Source organism: Centropristis striata, chromosome 8 (assembly GCF_030273125.1).
Source record: "Centropristis striata isolate RG_2023a ecotype Rhode Island chromosome 8, C.striata_1.0, whole genome shotgun sequence".
Classification (NCBI taxonomy): Eukaryota; Metazoa; Chordata; class Actinopteri; order Perciformes; family Serranidae; genus Centropristis; species Centropristis striata.
In genome coordinates, this window is record NC_081524.1 from 38,632,884 (window position 1) to 38,656,352 (window position 23,469).

General features: G+C 38.9%; 2 protein-coding genes across 3 annotated transcripts in view; one reads left to right on the forward strand and one right to left on the reverse strand.

Annotated features, from left to right (window-relative positions):
- Window positions 1–12,457, reverse strand: part of ptprub (protein tyrosine phosphatase receptor type Ub) — a 297,634-nt gene extending 285,177 nt beyond the window's left edge. For both annotated transcript variants that reach the window (XM_059338459.1, XM_059338458.1), the window contains exon 1: window positions 12,213–12,457. In XM_059338459.1, the coding sequence (XP_059194442.1) occupies window positions 12,213–12,282 (70 nt within the window). In that variant the 5' untranslated portion in view covers window positions 12,283–12,457. The remainder of the gene's footprint in view (window positions 1–12,212) is intronic.
- Window positions 1–23,469, forward strand: part of LOC131975753 (trypsin-3) — a 641,927-nt gene that overhangs the window by 483,786 nt on the left and 134,672 nt on the right. The window lies entirely within an intron of this gene.

The window sequence follows — 23,469 nt, forward strand, 5'->3', positions numbered from 1 at the left end:
CTGACACCCTGTGTACTCCAGCTTCTCTCTAAACACAGAATGGCTCCAAAGCCAGCTTCTGTGGCAGCGCCTGGCTTTTTGATCTTTGCAGTGCAATGTATTTATCATCAGAGGAATATGTCCTAAGCACAGTATGCTAATTTTTTTCATTAGCATTTCCAACCGTGGAGGAATAAAGCAAACAAAAGCTCCATAATAATCCACAGGGCTGTGATTTATGGAAGTTCAATGTGGCCAAAGGAGTTCAGCAAATATTTACATATAATCAGGTGGGAACAATCACCAATCTGCCCCTTCCATATATACACAAAGCACACACCTAGCACTCGCCAGCATGCATACAAACACCCGCTCAAACACCCACACACATACACACAAGGGCCGAGCAATTATTATAATCTTCTGTTTGTGGTTTTGAATTAAGCTCTTTGTTAACGACACCCCGTGGGCTCGCTGGACATTCTTGCATATTTCTGGCTTTGAGCTCATGCGAGACAAACGGTGCACTGCCTTTGGCTGCAGAAAGTCCACGCCGTTTGAAAATGGCATGAAAGCTTTCCATCCACACGAGCCTTTCCAGGACGTTGTCAAAAAGTTTGCCATTCGTATTAAAATGCCAAAAACAATAGACGAGCATTGAAATGTCCTCCACTGGGCATAAGCCGGCCCCCGGAGCCAGCAGCTTTACAGTAGATCACATCACAATGGTGGTGTCAGCGTTTTGTGGAAAGCCCCCTTTTCCCCTGTTTCACTTGATAATGTGAGAGCAGCGTTTTAGGAATTATGGGTTTTAAAAAAGGTCAGATTTTCAGAGCCGGTTTAGCTGAGAACAGATGCATTTTCAAACATATCCACATTAGTGCGGACATGGTCTTTGCCTGGCTGTAGAAGGAAACATGAAAGGCTCCTCACACGAGGCTCCGGGTCATTTTGGTGCCCACTTCAATCCACTCGTAAGCCTCTCATCTCTTGGGGCAATCACCTCCCCATTCCCAGCATCCCGCCTGAGCCGGCGGGCCGAGCCAAGCAGCCGGCGCAGGAACAAACAAAGGTCTTTCAAACTGTTTGACGAGCTGTCTCTCAGGAGCAGCCCGGCAATCACCAGGAGGAGGACTCTGGAGGGCCCTGGAGGGCTGTGAAGCGTGCCCTGAAGGAAGCTTTGTCGAGGCTACCTCACCTGGCATTTAGGTGAGAGGAAGATCACCTCTTTGGGTCCGTACAAACAGAACCAAGCATCAAAGTACACATACAGGCTTTATGAGGAATTGTGTTGTACCTGTTTCTCAGCGACACAATAACAGCACAGTGATCTGGAGATAAAGGGCACATATTTCCTTGGTCAGGAGCTATCTCTCTTCATTAGCGTCCCTGCGGGGGCGACTCTCACACGTCTAAACACACTGGGCAGCAAATAGAGATTCATCTCTTTGCCCTCAGGCAATTATACCACCTTGTCAAAAGAAATGAATAATAGACACTGTTTTCAATGAATCAGCTGCTAATGAGTGACTTGAAACTTGCATACTGCAGATCGTGACACACGGGAAATGCTAAAGAGGGAGAAACTGTGAACTGCCTGACCCATCAACGATACACAGAGTAAGAGCCGAGGGGGGAAAGGGATGTTTTTATATGAAAAAGGTACTCACCATCCCCTGAGCAACTGCTGAAATAGCAGCATGTCAAAGAGAGGAGGATTGTGATGGGAGGTCATGTAGGATCGAAAGGAGAGTTTCGAGAGGAAGAAGACAATAAGCTGGCTGTGACAGGCTGTGTTTGAGAAATCAATAGACTCTGTCTCACTTCAACACCTGAAGCAGAACAAAGACCGGCCGAGTGCCCGAACTCTCTTTACCAACATCACTTGACAAAAGCTTTTCAAGCCCACTGGCGGTCAGAAGATGCTGCACTGCTGCAGATCATAACATCACCATACTCTGCATGTCCTCTGTGTCCATTGACATTTAAATAAGATGCAGATGCAGATGTCCCTTCAGTTCAGAGGAGAATGAGAATTACATGCATTGTGCAATAATAAGAAAAATGACAAAACTTTCTTCTTTTTTCTCACAAAATCTGCCAGACTACTGTGTCAGTTTCTTTGCATGGAACTGTGATGAAACTGCATGCAACATTCATGTTGCTCTGGTAAAAAAAACCATGCAATTTCTAGTTTGGCTGAACTTGATGTTTTTTCACATCAAATAAAGATTTTATGGACTTTGAAAATTCCAGATGGACTCGTTTAAACTCTGTTAATGTCATCCAGGCTAAAAACGGTTTTAGTCAACATCACTGAGGCTGTTTTTTGACTGAAGAAATTCTTATTAGACTTGCACTCATAACATTTTGTCCACTAATCGATCAATCAAGCAAAAGCACCACTTTAAATCTTGTATTTACCAAATATCATACATTTCTTGGAAATAATTCATTCAGCATGAAAAAAAACATTAAACAGACTTGCAGCTCTATACCACATTCTTCCTATGGTACATAGCTTTGAAACAGCTTCACAGCTTTACTCACATTCAAGCAGTTACAAGATACCTGAATAAAAACTTTCAAGGTTATATTGAAAATCCAGCATTTTTCAAGTATATTTGAAAACATAACGGTTAAAATGAAACATTTTCATAACTTTCAAGCCCTTTAAGAACCCAGTAAAAAGTAGAGGATTTTTGAGCCTACTGACTTTAGAGGGGTAAATTGACGAATTACCATTAAGCAGCCAATAAAATAAATAAAAATAGACCTTCTCCATGTGGATTTTGCACCATTATGACTACGTAAAGGTACTCAGAAGGCTTTTTTCTTAAACAAATGACATTATTAAAGCATATTTAACATAATTGTGCACTATTATACATTGTATATACAATGAATTACTACATCCCCATCTTTAGAGAAGTAGTCCCACACCTTACTGCCATTTAACTTGTAATATTTATCCATCTTTAGCTGAATGAGGTAAGAACATTTGTCCAGTGTTCTGCTGGACAGACTATGTGATGATGGCACCATTTCTGAAACACCTCAAGAGTCATTTTCTGCATTATGTACACTACTGGTCAAACGTTTTAGAACACATCAACTTTTCCAGAATTTAATTGAAAATTATGCAGTTTAATGTCTCAGTGTACTCTGAAATGAATGCATATTTGCAACATTTAAAATACTTTATTGAGCATGATGGTGTTTTGAAAGTAAAAAAAAGATTCAAAATCACATTTTATGTTGGACTAAAGGACTAAAAAAAGACACAAAATGACAAAAAAAAGACACAAAATGACAAAAAAAGACACCAAAAGACACAAAATGACCAAAAAAAGACACAAAATGACTTACAAAGACATGAAAAGAATTCAAAAATGGACAAAATAGCCCGAGACTCCATAGAGTTAAGTTGTTAACCCATTTCTTGTTCCCTGAAAAAGGCCTACTTGTATAATTCTGAAATGTACATTATTTTCCAGTTTTGGTTAACCTTACCTTTTTTTATTTACCTCTGGCAGTTCACCACTTACCTTTGGACCCTTTCAAGCTGTTCATTTGACTTAAATTGCTTGAATTTCAATAAAAAACTGGAAAAACTTTTGACCGGTAGTGTATGTTCTGTAGAAAAGAAAACAAAGCCTTCTGAATACCTCTGCAGAGTCATATTGGCTTACAACACACACGCCGATACAGCTAGATCAATAATATCGAGCAACCGATAAACTGGTGGACTTCATAGAAAATCATAGATGTTATGTGTTCTCAACAGGTTTGGAATCAGTCCACTGAATGATTTACAGCCAGCTGACACCTGTGCTACCACAGATGCAATGACCTACCCATAACCCACCAGCAACAGCAGCTGTCACAGCCCAGAGTCACCGCTGTGCCGTGCGACTGTGCTGCACGGATAGAGAGACAAAATGCCTTTGATTCAGCAGCAAACGAAGACGAGCGACGCGAGCTCGGCGCCGTATAACGGAGCAGATATGGCTCTTTCTAAAAAGAGATCAGTTTTACTGGGACTTCATGCTGTGAAGGCTTCAAATACAATGCTCTTTTAAATCGGCACTCTAGCCATTATCCATGCTCTGTTACACTTTAATGCTCTTCAATTTCCACTGTCCTAATAAAGTTTATGTGAAAGAGTGTCATTCCAATAAGTGTGAGATACATCAGGGTGATAAGTGTTCAGGTTCATGGCTCGGTCTCCCAGAGGATATTTCTTTGCCCAAAGGGACCGGTCAAACCAGAAATACCACTTCCCCTTTAGAGAGCAGGCATCATGACACAAAGGCAACCAACGCTGCATCCATTACACCAGTAGTTCTCAACCTTTTTGAGTCGCGACCCCCAATTTAACATGCATGTTGTCCGCAACCCCCGCTCACTGAACACAATCTCACACGCACAGTTCAGATCACCCAAAAAAGAAACAAAATGACCTAAAAAAGGAAACAAAATGACCAAAAAAGACACAAATTGACCACAAAATGACCAAAAAAAAGACACAAAATTACCAAAAAAGACACAACATTACCAAAAAAGACACAAAATGACTAAAAAATAAACAAAATGACCAAAAAAAGAAACAAAATGACCCAAAAAGTCACAAAGTGTCCACAAAATGATCAAAAAAAGACATAAAATGACCAAAAAACACACAAATTGACCACAAAATGATCAAAAAAAGACACAAAATGACCAAAAAAACACACAAAATGACCAAAAAACACACCAAATAACCCAAAAAAGACATTAAGTGACCAAAAAGGCTAAAACACATGAACACTTTAACACAGTGGCGACAGAGCTGACTTCCAAAATGATTTGGCGACCCCCAGAAATCATCTCACGACCCCATTTGGGGTCCCGACCCCAAGGTTGAGAATAGCTGCATTACACCGCCAGGAGAAAAATGTCCTGAAGAGACTGTTTTGACTTTCAGAGGAGTGTCGGCGGTTCAGATTTCACTGGAGGAGGTTTCATATGCAGGCAGCTCAACAACAGGTCACACCTCAACACTGCTATCCTGGCCTAGTCCTGAACCCTGACTCCTGACTCCAGTGACCTGAGCTTTTGCTACAAACCACGTACAGCAACAACAAAGGGCCGGACGAATCTGGCTGTAAATGTGTTGACACAGGAGAAAGGTAAAGAGCTGAAACACGGCCAGTGGGCTAAATATAAACTGCTCGGGAGGCTTTCTTTCCTCCGGGTAGGGGATAAGGAGCAGCACTCGCAGCATCAGTCTTCCAGACCCACTTTTTGCAGTCTGGAGCTCACTACCTCGGGGAGAAAAACACAGGGACTGCAACTCACAGCCCTGCTTATTTCTTTGTTGGATAATTACACATCTGTGCGTGTGCTCGAGCCGCGCAGCCTCGCTCTCCTTCATATCCAGGCTATAAACACCAGCCCATCTGTGTTGAATGATAAATTTCCCTGTCCATTATTCAAGTAAAACATATGCTTTTAAGTGATAATGAGTATAATAGTCCTGTCATTTTCGACCAGTACATCAAGAGGATAATTTGTAGCTTATTTGCAATATATACAGCCTTCTTATGGAAATGGGGCCCACTCTTTCATGTTTGAGAGGATGTTTTACTTTCTCCTGTCCTTTGCTCTGCACAATGCAGCCGACATGTCTCTGCTCCTTGGATTACGTCATGCAAGTCCTGGCTGGCTGGCTAATTTCCACTCCCACATCAAACTTGCAGGCTACAGATTGGATGCCACTTTGATCAAATTTAAGTAAAATAGACTTGCTGGAGTTTGGAAGATCAATACCACATTAATAACACCTGGCCGAGGGAGGCGAGGGAGCTGAGAAGCCTGCACTCTGGCTGTTGTTGCGGAGTGGAAAGGAAGCAGCAGGCCAGGCCAGGCCACGGACTGTAAATCTCTCAGTCTTGGCGTCTTTTCCAGGGGTGCTGGAAGGTCTCACAGTTATCCTGCAAGAGCTCAGAGCGGCTCCAGACCCTGCTAGCATCAGTGTCAGGCCTGAGTCACTCAGGACTGTGGGACCTTCCTCGCATGGCAAGACTTCCGTGCATCATTTCCAGCTCGTACAGGCAAAGACAGTAATGAGCAAGGATAATAACTAACACGCATACACACAACAATGTAAAAGAAAGGCACACATATACATTCATATGCTGTATTCCGCAAATCATTCTTTCCAGCTGCCATAAGACTGTACAACACCAACACAACCTGAACATTTTTGCATAAATCTGCACTCTGCACATTTTCTCCACTTAAATTTGCACTAAGTTGTATATTATTATTATTATTATTGTATATTTGTATATTGCTAAATGTCTTTTCTTAGATTGTTTATTTTTTATCTTTATCTTAAAAATTGTGTGAAACTTTGCAGCTGTAACAAAGACATTTCCCCACTGTGGGATTAATAAAGTCAAATCTGAAATCATTATCACCAATATGCTTGAACATTTATTGCATCTGACACAGAGTGCAAATCAATGATAAATATAATTGACAGCTTGCTAAGCCCCTCCCTAGAATGGCCACTGTCCATTACTGCATTAGCAACCATAACTAAGCTTAAAAGGTATTACGGATTAACCCATTGACGCCTAAAACTGCCTGTAAAACCTCTGGGCGATTTTAAAATAAGCCCCTAAAACCTGAAGTTTTTCTGGAAATTCAACAGAAGTGTCAACGCTTCTACTAAATAATAGGTTTTTCAGCTTCTGTAGCAGATAGAAATGAAATTCAAAAAGTAATTGAGAGCTTATACAAATACTACAAAACGACGTATCCGCTTTCCAGGCTTCAATGGGTTAAAGAGTGACCCTGTTCATTTTAGGGTCCTCTTTATTCACAGTACTCCACCAACAAAGTAAAATTAAAATGTAGTTCTCGAATGAAGTTATTGCTGTCTCTGATATTTCAAAACTATTACTCCTGACATAAACTTGACATTAATTCCATTGGAATATTTCTCACTGACATCATTAAAAACGCCATATTTGACATGCCAGGTGTGAAAGCTGACAGGCCATCAGTTGTCAAGGGGGGCGGGACTTAGCCAAGAGTCAAATTCCCTCCGACTGGCTCCTCTCAGAGCTCTTTGTTGGCCTGAAGAACTGGTCACTTTTGACACACAGCAGAGAGGATCCTGCTTTGGGGCACTGCCCTCGTCTCATCCTGCTCTCTCTCTCTGCCCCAGAAACATGCCGCCAACCTGCACTTGACCTTTCTGAAGAGCAAACAATCCTCCGCCTGAGTAGGCCACAACTCACAGAGCCTTAGACACAAAAAAAGAAAGAAGTTTGTACTCGTTTAGGCTCCGTTTACACGAGGACGGTCTGAACAGAAGACGCAAAAGTGGCGTCGTGTCTTCACTTTTTATTCCTCGTTTAGACGAGCGTTTTCGGGAGGAAATCTGCTGCATACGGTGACGCAAAAGTGTGTGAAATTCGATTGTATGCAGCCAGGCGGCATCACTTAAAGCCATAAGAGCATCTTTGGGCATGCAGAAGTTTTCACGCCACACATTTTCATCAGCTACTCCTTCCACAAAGTTCTCCACCATCACTAGATCTCCCAGGTCTCGTTCACAGCCGTCTGGCTCCTCCCACCAATCGCTGCATCCAGAATGTGATGGAGGTAATTCCAGATCCTTCTCTGTTCACTAATACTATCTGTACATATCCTGGACATTTGGTGGAAAGACTCCTGTAAGTTTATTAGAGCTGCCAGAGCAGCTTGAAGGTCCCACCATGGAAATAATCCCACGTTTGTTTATTTCCTGTCCTGGAGCATGTATGTGACGTAAACACATACGTGACGTGAGCAGATCAGATCAGAGTTTTGTGTCTTGTCAGTGTAGAGAGAGAGCAAAAACTGCTCAGTGTTGACCAATTATTCCTAAACATTTAATCCAAATGGCTATAATTTAATGGTTTGATTCTGCAAACTGTCACTGTGTTAATTTTGAATCTCCTGCTACGGAGGAGCAGATTCAACTTTTCCACTTTGGAAGGTGGTTTCAGATTTTTGAGTCTTTAAGCCCCAAAAACGGCGTCACCGTCTAAACGAAAGGCACTTCCCATAAAATATTTTGTCGATTTTACCTGCAAACGTCCTGGTGTAAACGGGGCCAAAGACACACAAAAAAAGTTTGTACTGGTTTATAAACAGAAAAGTTACATGTGATAATTAAAACAAGAAAAACAAAAATGCTCTGCAGGAATAATTAAGCACAAGCATCAGAAAATATGTGTGAGCTGCATTCTAGCTTAAAGGGAAGTCTGCACACTCAGCACGGCACAAACTGAGGTGAGATGCATCACAAGAAAAATGAGCGATGAGACCGGCTCAAGACAGAGGAGGACCCTGATTGGACGCGCACTTTCAATGATGAGGCGTACCAGCAGCAGCATTAAGCTGAATTCTTTGAACACATACACTAGATGGATGTGTTTCATCTTCCAGCCTTGTGAGATGAGTAAGCCAATCGAGGGCTGGCTCTCCTCCATATAGCCCCACATTACAATAGATCAGAGGCTGGAAGAGGAGCGCTGCAGAGCAGAGGACTCCTCTCATCAGCACCCTGTTTAATCACTCAGTCGAGTGCTGAAGGCGGAATGGACACACGAGCCGGCACAAAGTCCTGCTGTGGCCTCAGACGAAAACAAAACACCCCGACAATGTATCTGAAAAAACCCCTCTCAGCTTCTCTCTCAGAAAATTCTCTCCCGAGTTGTATTTTTTTCCAATCCCCTCCATCCTTGTTGCAAAGTTTTCCATCTGTTCTCTGAATTACTGCCCGTGATCCCGCAAAGATGGAAATCAACCAGTCTTTTCAGGAGTCTGATTTAGGCCCCTCACCCTCTCTCTCCACAGATGGTGGCCCAGCTCCTGCAGGGAACTCTTCCACTTTGTGGATTTGCTGCAACACTGTGGTGCGAGACAACATTTTCTACATGATGGCTTCATCTCCACCCCCAAAACAATAATTCATAAATACATCTCAGGCTTTCCTTTTTCTCCAGTCAGTTGTAGTGAACACAACTAATGGACTCACAAGAACAAATATGCATCAGCTACAAACAAGTGAGAGAGCCGTGAGATGAATAATGTAACACTTTTTAACACAAAAAACATTTAAACTGGTGCAGCAAGAACTTTTATTCTTGTCCATGTAATAAATAGATTTGTCTTCTTCTAAGTAAAGCCTTCTCTATGTTCTGTTTAATCTCTTAAGTGTCTGTTTGCTGCATGTATCAGCATGTCAGTGCACCTGTTAATATGCATATCTGGGCAGGTTTTTTCTAGCTCAAGGAAACATCTTGTTTTGTCTGACAAATTGCCCAAAATCAAACAATATTAATTTTGCACATCACATATGACAAAGATAAGCATCAAATCTCCACATTTAAGTTAACATAGCCAGTAGATGTTTGACATTTTTTGCTTAAAAAATCACTAAAATGATTATTTGACGATCAAAGCAGTTGCATCAGTTGCTCCATGTGCTGGTGGTCCTATGTTACGTTTCCCAGCGCCGCTGCTGATGTTATGCAGTGTAAACTTGAAGCCCTCAAGTATAATTCATTCCATGCCATGCTTTAAGTAGACAGACTAGGCTTTACAGTCCTTTTCATCTCGATCCAAGTGTTATCTTATTCAGTGAAATAAGCAAAAAGGATATTCTGACTTAACTTTAGATCAAACCGGGAAATGAGTCATGAGACACGGGATAATTACACCACTCAGTTGACAACATTTGCTGCTAATAGAGGAGACAGATGGTAAGTGAACATTCATTCAATTCCCATAAGAGACAACAGAGGAGTGAAAGTGTCACATTGAGAATAAAAACCACAACAACACATGGAGATACACCCAGAAACTGGACTTTCATGTGCATAACTTCTTTGTGTCTGAGAAAATATGATGCCAACGTGATGGTTTTTCTTTCTTATCAACCTCAGTCCAGTGCAGCAGGGAGCCTCTATATTTCATAGTCTCTAATAATTTAACTTCCCCTGAACTGACAGCCTGGACAGACGGCGGCATAAGCAAGAAAGAAAATTATGGATTAGATCGAGTGAAATGGGCGAGAAATCCCCAACGGAGTCTTAAATGGTATTAAGCATTGAAGGTCAAGGTGTGGTCTTCACACAGTCACTGCAATGAAGGCAGAGTGTTAATCAAAGGAGACACTCTGTAGATTGTGGGAGTCAAGGCAGCATTTATGCTCCGTGATATCCTCCTATAGGATGTAGGGAGCATGAAGGGGGGCAGGCCAGAGGGATCAGAAGCCACAAAAACCTGCAGCGTTAACTACTAGCTCATAATGGTTCGGCTAACAGACAGCAGAGGCTTGCAACACTTCAGTTAACAAACTAAAAAAAAACGACACCATGTAAATTTCTGTTGACAGCCGTAGTGAAGCGTCACTGTTCCACTCAGCTCTTTTAATTACCTGTGTGTGATTTAATCCTTCATATGTCTCAGCCCATTCCTCTTAATGATCTGCTCCATTCAGCTCGTGACAATACACATTCTGCTTGCATGGTTTTGTTGTTGTTGTTGCTGCTTCTTTTACAATGAGTTATACTGAGCATTACTAGCGTTTCCCCATTGAGACAGAAGCACCGCCGGAGAAAAATAGCCACGTTTCAATGCAAAATACCAAATGATTTCAACATAATCAGGCTTTTTTTCCACCAACATGCATGTGACAAACACTGTGCTACGTTGCTAAATAGTGTTTAAGCAGCCTGCAGTGTAAATGTTATCAATATTGCTGCTTAATTGCCCTGCCTTTATGTTCTACAGGGGTAAAATTATGCATGCAAGTGTGTGTGTGGTGTGTTAGCGAGGCAGAGACTCAAACGGGCCCAAAGTCCTTTTAGCCTTTCAAAAAATATTACAATTTGCACCACTGTCATTACATAAATGCATAAATGACTAATAGAATTGGGTGAATAAAGGGAGATTTTGAAAACATGAATGTGAATGACTATGAAAGGGGCCGGTGTCATGTGTCATTCCTATAAAAGATATTTATTTTTACCATACTGCCTCTGTCTCTGCATCTCTCTGATATGTGGCAGATTTTCAGAATTGTAAAGACTTGTCTATCCTGCTGGATGATGAAAATGGAATGGGGGGAAAAATCTGTTTATTTCTAAAAATGTAATCTAAGAAATTGCACCATTTTGAGCCTTTAATCTGAAAAAAACATTCTGTCTATGACATGATTCAGCTTGTTTGCACATAAAACAGACTAAAACATGATTTATTTATTTTTACATGTGACCCTACACTATTCTCCTCATCTTGGAGGATATAGAGCTGGTTGAGAATGTGTCTTGAACAGCTAGACAAACCAAAAGACCAGAGGCATCACATCAGGGGGAAAATCCAGCAGCTTTGAGAATGAATCACTATTTCCCCACAGCAGAAAGCAGCTACATCTTAGGATATAATGAGAATTTGGATTCAAAAATCAATAAGCATTACAATACCACAATCATCATTAAGATGCCAACTTTTTAGAGACTAACTGTGTATACAAATAGGCTATCCAACCCAACGTCTGGATGAAACAGCTCCAGGTTTTGGTCTGTGGATGTCATCACAGATTGGTTCAGGCTGTCTGGATTTGGGGGATTTATGTTCGCAAATATTGACTTAATTGTCTAAAAGTCGTGTGAGTTTCGTTGATTCCGTTTTAAGGGCTAATCTGTCGCTTTGAATTAACTGATTTCTAACTTTGGATCGCAATGTCAAACACCTTTCAGGCTACCTGGTGCCTTTAAATATGCCTGAGCCATAGAAAAAGAAAAAAAAAAAAAGGCAGAAGCAGCGTAGCGTAGAAGATGTTGTTTGGGGAAATGGGAGCTTTTCCCAGAACACCCAGCAGACTCAGTCTCCCTAAATAAACATTTTGCAGGAGTCTGGCACTAAGAAAACTTAATACCTCAGTTCACAAAGTTAATACAGAATTTGTTTTATCTTCTGTTGGGAGGATTAACATTGTGCCGACAGTAAGTCATGGGAAGCAACGGGGAAATTCGCAGTTAAGCGCAGCAACGTGTTAGGGAAAGGGGGCAACAAAGTTGACACATTCACTAGACTCGCTCTGCTTTTGCTTTTATTGGAGTTTCATCCGCATGCAGAAACTTCCCAACTGCGTTTTAGGAGATCAAGATGAATGTGAGCCTTACCTGTTGGCCCCTCAATGCCATCGGCGTAGATCTGAACGGTCAAAATCAAGAGAAAGGCGCAGGTGTTCATCGTGTCGCTGTGTTAGTCCACTTTAAACGTGCAGAAGGAATCATTTCATTCACTCCGTGAGGTCCGGCGCGCCAGTAGTAGAGCCGAGCCCATCTACTCCCCCAATTCTCACTGAGAGGAGTTTCAGAGACACTGAAGGAGACAGGGCAGAGCTAGTTCTGCAAACTGACGTCAGGGTAAACAGTTCAGGGGAGAGATTTCTTTCTCAAGCCCACTTTCCTTCCCAGCCTCCACTTCTCCTGGTACAAAGTATGAGCCGGGCGCCTCCAAGCGGCCGAGACCGGCTCCGACACTCTGGTGTTCAATGGGCGGCCAAGCACAGCCCCAGACTGTGTGTGTGTGTGTGTGTGTGTGTGTGTGTGTGTGTGTGTGTGTGTGTGTGTGTGTGTGTGTGTGTGTGTGTGTGTGTGTGTGTGTGTGTGTGTGTGTGTGCGTGCGTGTGCGTGTGTGTGTGTGTGTGTGTGTTTGTTCTTGTACTTCCAACATAGTGAGGACCAGAACACGTTTTTAACCAACAGAGTGGGGACATTTTTGCAAAGTGAGGACATTTTGGCCGGCCCTCTCAAAAATGAGAGTTCAAAAAATTAACTGAAACTGTATTGTGTGGTTACAAAACTAACTTACAGTGAAAATGTCCTTCGTTTTCGTCCTCAAGCATTTCAAAAACATAAATACTAAACTAAAACTGGCAAACTCACTCTAAACACTAATTGAATTTGAAAACAAAAAATCACAATGAAAATAAAACTAAAACTAATGAAAAATCCAAAATTATTATAACTTTTCAGGGGAATTCACTATTACAATGAGGGTCCTCACAAAGATAGGAGTACAAGAATGTGTGTGTGTGTGTGTGTGTGTGTGTGTGTGTGTGCGTGCGTGCGTGTGTGTGTGTGTGTGTGTGTGTGTGTGTGTGTGTGTGTGTGTGTGTGTGTGTGTGTGTGTGTTCTTGTACTTCCTACATAGTGAGGACCAGAACACGTTTTTAACCAACAGAGTGGGGACATTTTTGCAAAGTGAGGACATTTTGGCCGGTCCTCTCAAAAATGAGAGTTTAAAAAATCAACTGAAACTGTATTGTGTGGTTACAAAACTAACTTACAGTGAAAATGTCCTTCGTTTTTTACATAATGAAGATGGATACGACAAAGGAAATGAGACAAAATTTACTGTGACCTCTTTTAATCTCCCACCCAACAAATACCCTATTACAAAAAACTACAACTAATAAAAACTAAACTAAAACTCAAGCATTTCAAAAACATAAATACTAAACTAAAACTGGCAAACTCATTCTAAAAACTAATTTAATTTGAAAACAAAAAATCACAATGAAAATAAAACTAAAACTAATGAAAAATCCAAAACTATTATAGCTTTTCAAGGGAATTCACTATTACAATGAGGGTCCTCACAAAGATAGAAGTACAAGAATGTGTGTGTGTGTGTGTGTGTGTGTGTGTGTGTGTGTGTGTGTGTGTGTGTGTGTGTGTGTGTGTGTGTGTGTTCTTGTACTTCCTACATAGTGAGGACCAGAACACGTTTTTAACCAACAGAGTGGGGACATTTTTGCAAAGTGAGGACATTTTGGCCGGTCCTCTCAAAAATGAGAGTTCAAAAAATTAACTGAAACTGTATTGTGTGGTTACAAAACTAACTTCCATAAATTGCGAAAAACTGCCCAAAATTTTGCATTAAAGTGAATGGGATGTCCGGAAAAAAATTAGCGAAAAATAACAATAATTGGAGATTTTCAAACGTTTACTTCTCCGGCATAATTTCACCTAGAGACTCCATTTAAACTTTAAACAGTAGACACAAGTCTTGTGTATCGGTGTATTAATCCACGTTTTGATAGGTCATATAGTTTTTTATCAATCCCTGTTCAATGACCATGATCATTTTTGGAGAAATTCTGACATTATAATGTGTGTGTGTGTGTGCGTGTGCGTGTGTGCGTGTGTGTGGGTTCTTGTACTTCCTACATAGTGAGGACCAGAACACGTTTTTAACCAACAGAATGGGGACATTTTTGCAAAGTGAGGACATTTTGGCCGGTCCTCTTTAAAAAATTAACTGAAACTGTATTGTGTGGTTACAAAACTAACTTATAGTGAAAATGTCCTTCGTTTTCGTCATTGTCAACTTTTTTCAAACATAATGAAGATGGATCAGACAAAGGAAATGAAGGCAAAATTTACTGTGACCTCTTTTAATCTCCCACCCAACAAATACCCCATTACAAAAAACTACAACTAATAAAAACTCAACTAAAACTCAAGCATTTCAAAAACATAAATACTAAACTAAAACTGGCAAACTCACTCTAAAAACTAATTGAATTTGAAAACAAAAAATCACAATCAAAATAAAACTAAAACTAATGAAAAATCCAAAACTATTATAACTTTTCAAGGGAATTCACTATTACAATGAGGGTCCTCACAAAGATAGAAGTACAAGAATGTGTGTGTGTGTGTGTGTGTGTGTGTGTGTGTGTGTGTGCGTGCTCTCATACCTGCAGCTTTGTGAGGACCGTGCGTGGTTTTAAACCTTAATAGGACACTCATTGAAATGCTTGAAAATTCCAAATTTCAACCCTAGAGAATATTGGAGGATATCACATACAGCCAGAATGTGTAAAAAAAAAAAAAAACATACGGACCTGGGGGAGGGGGGTAATATTTTAAGAAAAAAGTTTACGAGATTAAAGTGGCAAATCTAGGAGAACAAAATGCGTAGATTTATGAGATTTAAAGTGGTGAATCTGCGAGAAAAAAGTTGCTTTTTTCCCACTTTTTTCTCGTAAATCTGCGACTTTTTTCGCACAGATTTGCCACTTTAAATCTCTTAAATCTGCAACTTTTTTTCTTGTAGATTTGCCACTTTAATCTAGTAAATTTGCAACTTTTTTCTCGAAATATTACCTGAAGTTACCAAATATAGTTCTTCGCCCGATAAAGGGTTAAACCTTGGTAATGAAGACATTATTTGGAAGCTTTGGACATTTTTGCTAGTCCTCGGTTCTCTGAAGGGTTGTTTGAAGTTACAACTGGATTTTGAGGTGAAGTTCATAATTAGGTTGTGGATGATGGTTTGGGTTTGGCATGTGGTTCAGACAGGGTTGGGTCTGATGACTTGTATTTACTGTATACACATTACATGGCATTTTTTTGTCAGAGGTGACGCAATTTTTTGGATAACAAAAAAATGCTATCTCATTTGAGTTGCCTACTTTTGGATTACTTCAATACCAAACATTTAAAATGTTGCACATTATAGGCTTATACTAACACATGGACACTGACACTAAAAGTCAGTTTCACAAATGTTCTTTATTCAGTTTTAACATATAAAAACATTTTCAATGCATATAAAATTAATATTGCATATTCAGCATGTACAGTTGTTGAAATCAAATCACCCTTGAAACTGCATGCAAGAGTTTGTTGCTGCAGTTTGTTTGTTTTTTAATCAAAGGCCAGTATTTCAGACTCACTTTTCATGAGGTAATAGCATTGATGATAATGAAAACAGTTTTATGATTTAAAAAGTTCCACATTTTAAAGATTTAATCAAAAAAGGTAATCAAGTAGCTGTAGGCCTAATCTAACTTCATATTTTTAGGGCGACATAAGTCACGAAAAACTGCCCAAAATTTTGCATTGAAGCGAATGGGACGGGCGAAAAAAATGAGCAATAATTGGAGATTTTCAAACGTCTACTTCTCCGGCATAATTTCACCTAGAGACTCCATTTAAACTTTAAACAGTAGACACAAGTCTTGTGTATCGGTGTATTAATCCACGTTTCGATAGGTCATATAGTTTTTTATCAATCCCTGTTCAATGACCATGATCATTTTTGGAGAAATTCTGAGATTATAATGGGTGTGTATTGCACGGAATGTTCGTGTCACAGTGTGTGACATCATCGCCAGAGTGTAGAGGGAGAGAAAAAACTGTCAAAAAATAAATTTGAAAACTGCGCTCCAGGCCACAAATTCCACTCTACAGAAATAATTTATACATAGAAACGTAGGAAAATTTGTCTTCTCACTCACAATCCTCTGGTAAAGCTGTCAGAGTTATAGTTTGGGCGTAGGACGCACAGATGATCCACCAACACCACCAACAGCCTCATTGGCTCCCATATTAAAAACGCAGGAAGATTTCGGAAAAAAGGAAGATGGAACAGTTTTTTTAGATCACTCTAACAAAGCTATTTTTTCATTTTTCTTAAAAAACAAACATATGTAGACGTTCAGGAAGAACTCAGGACGCTCAAAGTGAAGTCAGATCAATGATAGGTATTATGGTTTTGCCAAAAATGCTTTCTGTTCGAGGCCAGAAATTCCAGTCTGTCCACCTCTGGCTGCTGTCCCTGTTCCAAAAAAAAAAAAAATGTAGTCAACTCAATGTCCCTCTAAGTGACAAAAACATGTTTCTACGTGTTGGTGTGTGTGTCTGTGGAGACAGGACAATGTGCTGATCTCTTCTCTGCCTTTTCATCCATTTCGGCTTAATTTTAATGAGACATTTCTTCATATCTATACTGCTGAGCCTCTCCTAAAAACCCATGCATCCAACAGCACAGGTACAAGATTACTCATTATTTTATATTTAAGCCAGCTACATGCCCTTGTGCTTTAGAAATAACCCCCTGTAATTTTCACTTCTGTGTTAACAATGAAATAGTTATTCTCACGTTTTTAAATCACATCAGGGATTTGAGGACTAATTAATCCAGCTATGCGTAACCTTTAACTGGGGGGAAAAAGGGATGTTTTTGTCATATTAGCTGCTGTTTTACAGCTGAGGTTAGCCATATATCCAACCAGGACAGACAGCTAAGTATTGCCTCCACACCTCCTCATGACAGGTGCAAAGCATATTTCTCCATAAATTACTCTGTCATGTTGTGTGCATTGAATTTGCATTTGATGAGGCTTCAGTTTTCTTCTCCGCCCACAGCTGGCCATGTTTGTTAGAGGATGTCTGACAGGAATCATTCTTTGATTTTATGTTTTGTGTTATGCAAACTTAATCATGTAGTAAGCCTCTGTGACTCTGACATGTGTAAATATTTCTCTGGCATGCCATAGTCCTGTATAACAGCATTAGAGCAGGGATTCCCAAAGTGTGGTGCGTGGACCCCTGGGGGTGCGTGAGCTGCTGCTAGGGGGTGCGCAAGATGAAAAATGTAATGGCGGTCTGATAATGACACTTTTTTTACCCCCACACAATAAAGACGTGTTATTAATTAATTAATAAATACAGGCTATTCAATTTTGTGTCATTTATTGTTTATTTTTGCATCTATTTTGGTCATTTTTGCATCTATTTTTTGGTTGTTTGGTAATTTTTATATGTATTTTTGGTCAATTTGTGTCTATTTTGATAATTTTGTGTCATCTTTGGTCATTTTTGCATCTATTTTGGTCATTTTTGCATGTATTTTTTGGTTGTTTGGTAATTTTTATATGTATTTTTGGTCAATTTGTGTCTATTTTGATAATTTTGTGTCATCTTTGGTCATTTTTGCATCTATTTTTGGTCATTTTTGCATCTATTTTTTGGTTGTTTGGTCATTTTTATATGTATTTTTGGTCAATTTGTGTCTATTTTGATAATTTTGTGTCATCTTTGGTCATTTTTGCATCTATTTTTGGTTGTTTTTGATCTTATAATGAAGCGTAGAAGAAGTTATCTTCTTGTTCTTGTATCATTTTTCCAACCTGTGTTATGATGACGGGGTTGTATTCACTCCACGCTCATTTAAATTTGCTGCAATTTTTGTTCAACGCAGCTCAAAATATTATAACATTTTCCCAACTGGTCTGCTTTCTGCCTCTGATCCTGAGCCTGTCATCATCCTCCACCTTTAATATGACTATAAAAACTCTTATTGCATTTTGTTTTTTTTGAAGGTGTGGGGGATTGGGGGTGCGTCAACCCAGTTGGGACATAGAAGGGGGTGCACGGCTGAAAAAGTTTGGGAACCGCTGCATTAGAGTCATGTATTTGATTATGAGTTGTTGCCAGCAACTTTTTTCTCCCAGATTCACCACTTTAAATCTCATAAATCTGCGCATTTTTTTCTCATAGATTTGCCACTTTAATTTCGTAAACTTTTTCTCAAAATATTATTTTTGTATGTTTTTTTTTTTTTTTTAACACATTCTAGCTGTACGTAATATCCTCCAATATTCTCTAGGGTTGAAATTTGGAATTTGCAAATATTTCAATGAGTGCCCTATTAAGGGTTAAAGTGGTGAATCTGGGAGAAAAAAGTTGCTTTTTTCCCACTTTTTTCTCGTAAATCTGCAACTTTTTTCGTGCAGATTTGCCACTTTAAATCTCTTAAATCTGCAACTTTTTTTCTTGTAGATTTGCCACTTTAATCTAGTAAATTTGCAACTTTTTTCTGGAAATATTACCTGAAGTTACCAAATATAGTTATTTGCCTGATAAAGGGTTAAATGCATTCCTCAGTGTTGAGCGTTTTGATTTTTTTGCATTAGCAGGCCTGACCCCAATGCTTTAAAAGTTCAAAATGTCTACCCTTGCCAAAGCTTTGAAAATATGCTTTTTTCTCGTAAATCTGCGACTTTTTTCATGCAGATTCGCGACTTTAAATCTCTTCAATCTGTGACTTTTTTTCTTGTAGATTTGCCACTATAATCTAGTAAATTTGCAACACATACTCCTACTCCTACGGGTGAATTAGAGTCACCAATTAAACCTAAAAAGTGCATGTTATCCTTAGTTTCTTTTGTTCAGACAAGGGAAAGGAACATACATGCTCTCACACACCTGGGACTCTACTACTATTGCACTTACTGCTGATGCTGCAGTCACTGCTCTGCATGAACCAAGCTGCTGTTAAAACATGACACGTTTAGCTGTGGCTCCAGGAATCCCAATTGGATCAAGATGCCATTATGCCGGTTATTCATCATTCATTTTGTTGTCGGGCGCGAACATTAAAGCTGTGGATTTAATTACAGGGGGCCAGCAGACGCATCTAAGGCTTCCAACATGAGTGCACATCTCAGTCTCTAATGTCGTTAGCCCCGAATGACAGATGAACGATGGATTGCTCAGCAAATTACTTAATTTAACCAAAGGAGCACAGCGTATGTCGAGCTAACACCTGTAATTACACCTGCTTGATGCATGGCAGCCATTTTGCTCTCTGGTATTCAAAGCACAGAGTAGCAATTTGTTTAAACGAGGGAGTATTTTGGCTTGAATCCGTTGAACTGCATGATAGTTTAATTTGCAGTAAACCTAACAGGATGCAGCAAAACACTGCTCCAATTCAACAACAAGACAGGCGTCAGCATGATGCTGACAGCTGCACTACCATGAAAGTCATTTTATCGAGTATTTCATCAGCTGCCACTCATGACCCCTCGCAAACAACTGCATTTGCACAGGCAGCGTTGTGCATGAATTTATAATAACATATTATTAGTTCTGAGGGAAGTTGTCAAAGGCTGGCTATCAAACCATCACTTGTCACGGCCTTTGCATGCAGCATGGTGCTTCAAAATTAAATGAACGGGCAAACACAGGACAGCTGCTACAGCGCTATCTGTGAGGTAAAACTTTGGAGCACGGTGCACCACCGGCCTCACACCAAACACTGATATCACAAAAGTCAATTTCAATCATCTGTCAAGTAGAAAATTATTGTTTGACATCAGTGATTTTTGTGTGACCTCAAGTGTGACCAGCTTTTAAGAGGAAACCACAGAGCAGCAGCTTTCTCTCCTGTGTGATGGTTAACCCTTTAAAGGGGGACATTCATTCTTTCATTCATTATCCTTAACTGCTTGTCTACACTCATGTCGTGGGGGGCTGGGGCCGATCCCAGCCTGGGCGAGAGGCGGGGTACACCTGGACAGGTCAACCATTCACGCTCTCATTCACCCCTACGGGTAATTTAGAGTCACCAATTAAATTTTAGTGTTTCCATCAAGCTTTTCTCATGCAAATTTTCAAAATGCCCATAGAAATTTGGTGATGGAAACACAAGTACAGATACAGTCAGGCAAAGAACTATATTTGGTAGTTAGAGTCAGGTAATATTTTGAGAAAAAAGTTGCAAATTTACTAGACTTAAGTGGCAAACCTACAAGAAAAAAAGTTGCAGATTTAAGAGATTTAAAGTGGCAAATCTGCGCGAAAAAAGTTGCAGATTTACGAGAAAAAAGCAAGTTTTTTCTCCTAGATTCACCACTTTAAATCTGCACTTTTTTTCTCATACATTTGCTACTTTAATCTCGTAAACTTTTTTCTCAAAATATTATTTTTGTATGTTTTTTTTTTTTTTTACACATTCTGGCAGTATGTAATATCCTCCAATATTCTCTAGGGTTGAAATTTGGAATTTGCAAGTATTTCAATGAGTGCCCTATTAAGGGTTAAAGTGGTGAATCTGGGAGAAAAAAGTTGCTTTTTCCCCACTTTTTTCTCGTAAATCTGCGACTTTTTTCATGCAGATTTGCCACTTTAAATCTCTTAAATCTGCAACTTTTTTTCTTGTAGATTTGCCACTTTAATCTAGTAAATTTGCAACTTTTTTCCTCAAAATATTACCTGAAGTTACCAAATATAGTTCTTTGCCTGATAAAGGGTTAAAGGCACAGATAGGTACAGGCTGTGTGCATTCATTCCTCAGTGTTGAGCGTTTTGATGTTTTTGCATTAGCAGAACTGACCCCAATGCTTTAAAAGTTCAAAATGTCTACCCTTGCCAAAGCTTTGAAAATATGCAGGTTATTCTCACTGTGGCTTTGAAGCCCAAAGGCTTGCTTTATAATGAAAAAAAAGACAAGAAGATCTCCTTTTTAACAATATGGGGCCTTTATCTTCTGATTTTATGAATAGAATCACAGTAAGAGGTATTCACATAAGAGCTTCCCTGAGCCTGACTGTGAGAAAGATGTGGAGATGAATAAAACTTCAGAGATTAACACCAATGTATGATTCAGTAGAAGAATAAATGAAACAAATCAGTCTGATGTCTCATATTCCTGCAGTGAGCACTCTTTCCATTTGTACCGTAACAAAGTCAATTCTTATCAACAATGGCAAAGTTAGCTTGAACACAAGCTGCTGCTGTTATATCAAACGAAAAGGTTTTTATTAAAATGTGTTCATTATGTTACAAGGTCATTTTGGACCATTAGAATACTTTTCATCATACTCTTTTGTGCATAACATATTTTTCTCCTCTATGCTTTTTCTATGATAAAGAGAAGGGGAAAAGTAAAAGAAGAAGATTATGTATCTGCAGCACATTTTAGTAAAATACTGCATAAAGCAAATGAATGTCAACAGTCACAATACTTATTTTATATACAATGTCAAAAATGATTCTTCAGACCGTGTCTGGTGCATAGATCTTTAGCCTGGGTGAGAAATATTTCACAAATTATACAAAAAAATCAATCAAAACACAAGTGTAGCTCACAAGAAAATTTCAATTACAAATAGTATTAGAAAGATACTTATAAAAGTATGAGAAAAAATTGCCACAGACTTAAAAAAGCTGCAAATTACTTTTTAGACGAGGGAAAATATTATCACCAAAGATCATAAATAGAATCAAATATTATATATACACAACACCTTCTTTTTATCTTTGCTAAATTTAGAAATACTTGTAGAAAAACGGTATTGTTCTCAAAACAGTATTTAGTGTTTTAGGGCTGCAACTAACCATTATTTTCATTATGAATTAGTCAGTAGTGCTCATTATTTATTGCTTATTAATCACATCTAGCCTATAAAATATCAGATAGCAGTAAAAAAATGTTCATTGCAATTTCCCAGAGCCCAAAGTTTGTCCAAAACTTAAAGAGAAGAGTAATAAACAAGCAAATATTCATATCTGAAAAGCTGGGAACAGAGATTATTTAAGGATTTTTGCTGAGATTGATTTAAATGATTAATAGATTCAGAAAACTCTTGCGATTTAATTCAATATGTCAATTAATGAATCAAGTAATCATTTCAACTTTACTGTGTTTTTAGTTGTTGAAATGTTAGAAGAGCAAGTCCAAATGAGTAGTATAATCTCAGTAAATGAGAATATCATAAAAAAGTTTATTTTCTGTCAGTAATTTAATTCAAACAGTGGAAATAACACATTAAATAGATCCATAACACACAGAATGAAACATGTCTTAATTTATTTAATTCCTTCTAATTATAATGATTATGGCTTATAATGAAGACCTAAAATGTAGTCTCTCAAAAATTTCGGTAACGCTTTATAATAAGGTCCTTAATAACCATTAATTAACAAGTAATAAGGCATTGTTCTCGCTTTAGATCCAGTAGTTGCAAAAAGCATAGTTAACTTATAGTTAACTTATAATAGATGAGCAATAAAGTATATTTCAATATCAATAAGCAAACAAAATAAGATTAATAAAGGCATGGCAAAGACATAATGGGTGGGTCATGGGTGTTTGTAATGCCATTATTAACACTAATGGACCGACTTCTTTTTAAAAAGCAGTTGGTTGGCTGGATTATTATGTGATCTGTGTTTTATAACCTGTACAGTACCTTTTAAACACACAGTAATGTTAATCAGCATCTTCTAAGGACTAACAAGGGCCTTATTACTTGTTAATTAATGGTTATTACAAGGACCTTAATATAAAGCGTCACCAAAATGTTTTATATTATAAAAGACCAAATTTAAAAAGTATGTTTAATATGGAAATATTGGCCTCTGAAAAGTATGTCCATCTACTCAATACCTTGTTGAGGCTATTTGACTTGAACTACTACTTTTCCATGATATTCTTATGTATTGAGGTGCACCTATATATCGTTAGCCTCATAGCATATTTGCCTAAGTCATATTTGAGCGTTTCGGAAAACAAGAAAAAAACAATACAAACATCACACTGGTCTTTTTTTGGAATGAACACAGAGTACTTCTGCTCACTGAACGCTATTCTGAAAATATGAACAGGTTCAATGCAAAAACTCAAAATCTAACCAAGAATACTGATCTTATATCTTGTCAAAATGTCTTATTTCTAGTCAAAACAAATCTCTTTACACTTGCAATAAAAAGTGTTTCGCTACTGTTACATTACTTCATCATACCTTGTCGCAGAAATGTGATTAAAAGTAAAAACACACTTCTCCTAATCCCT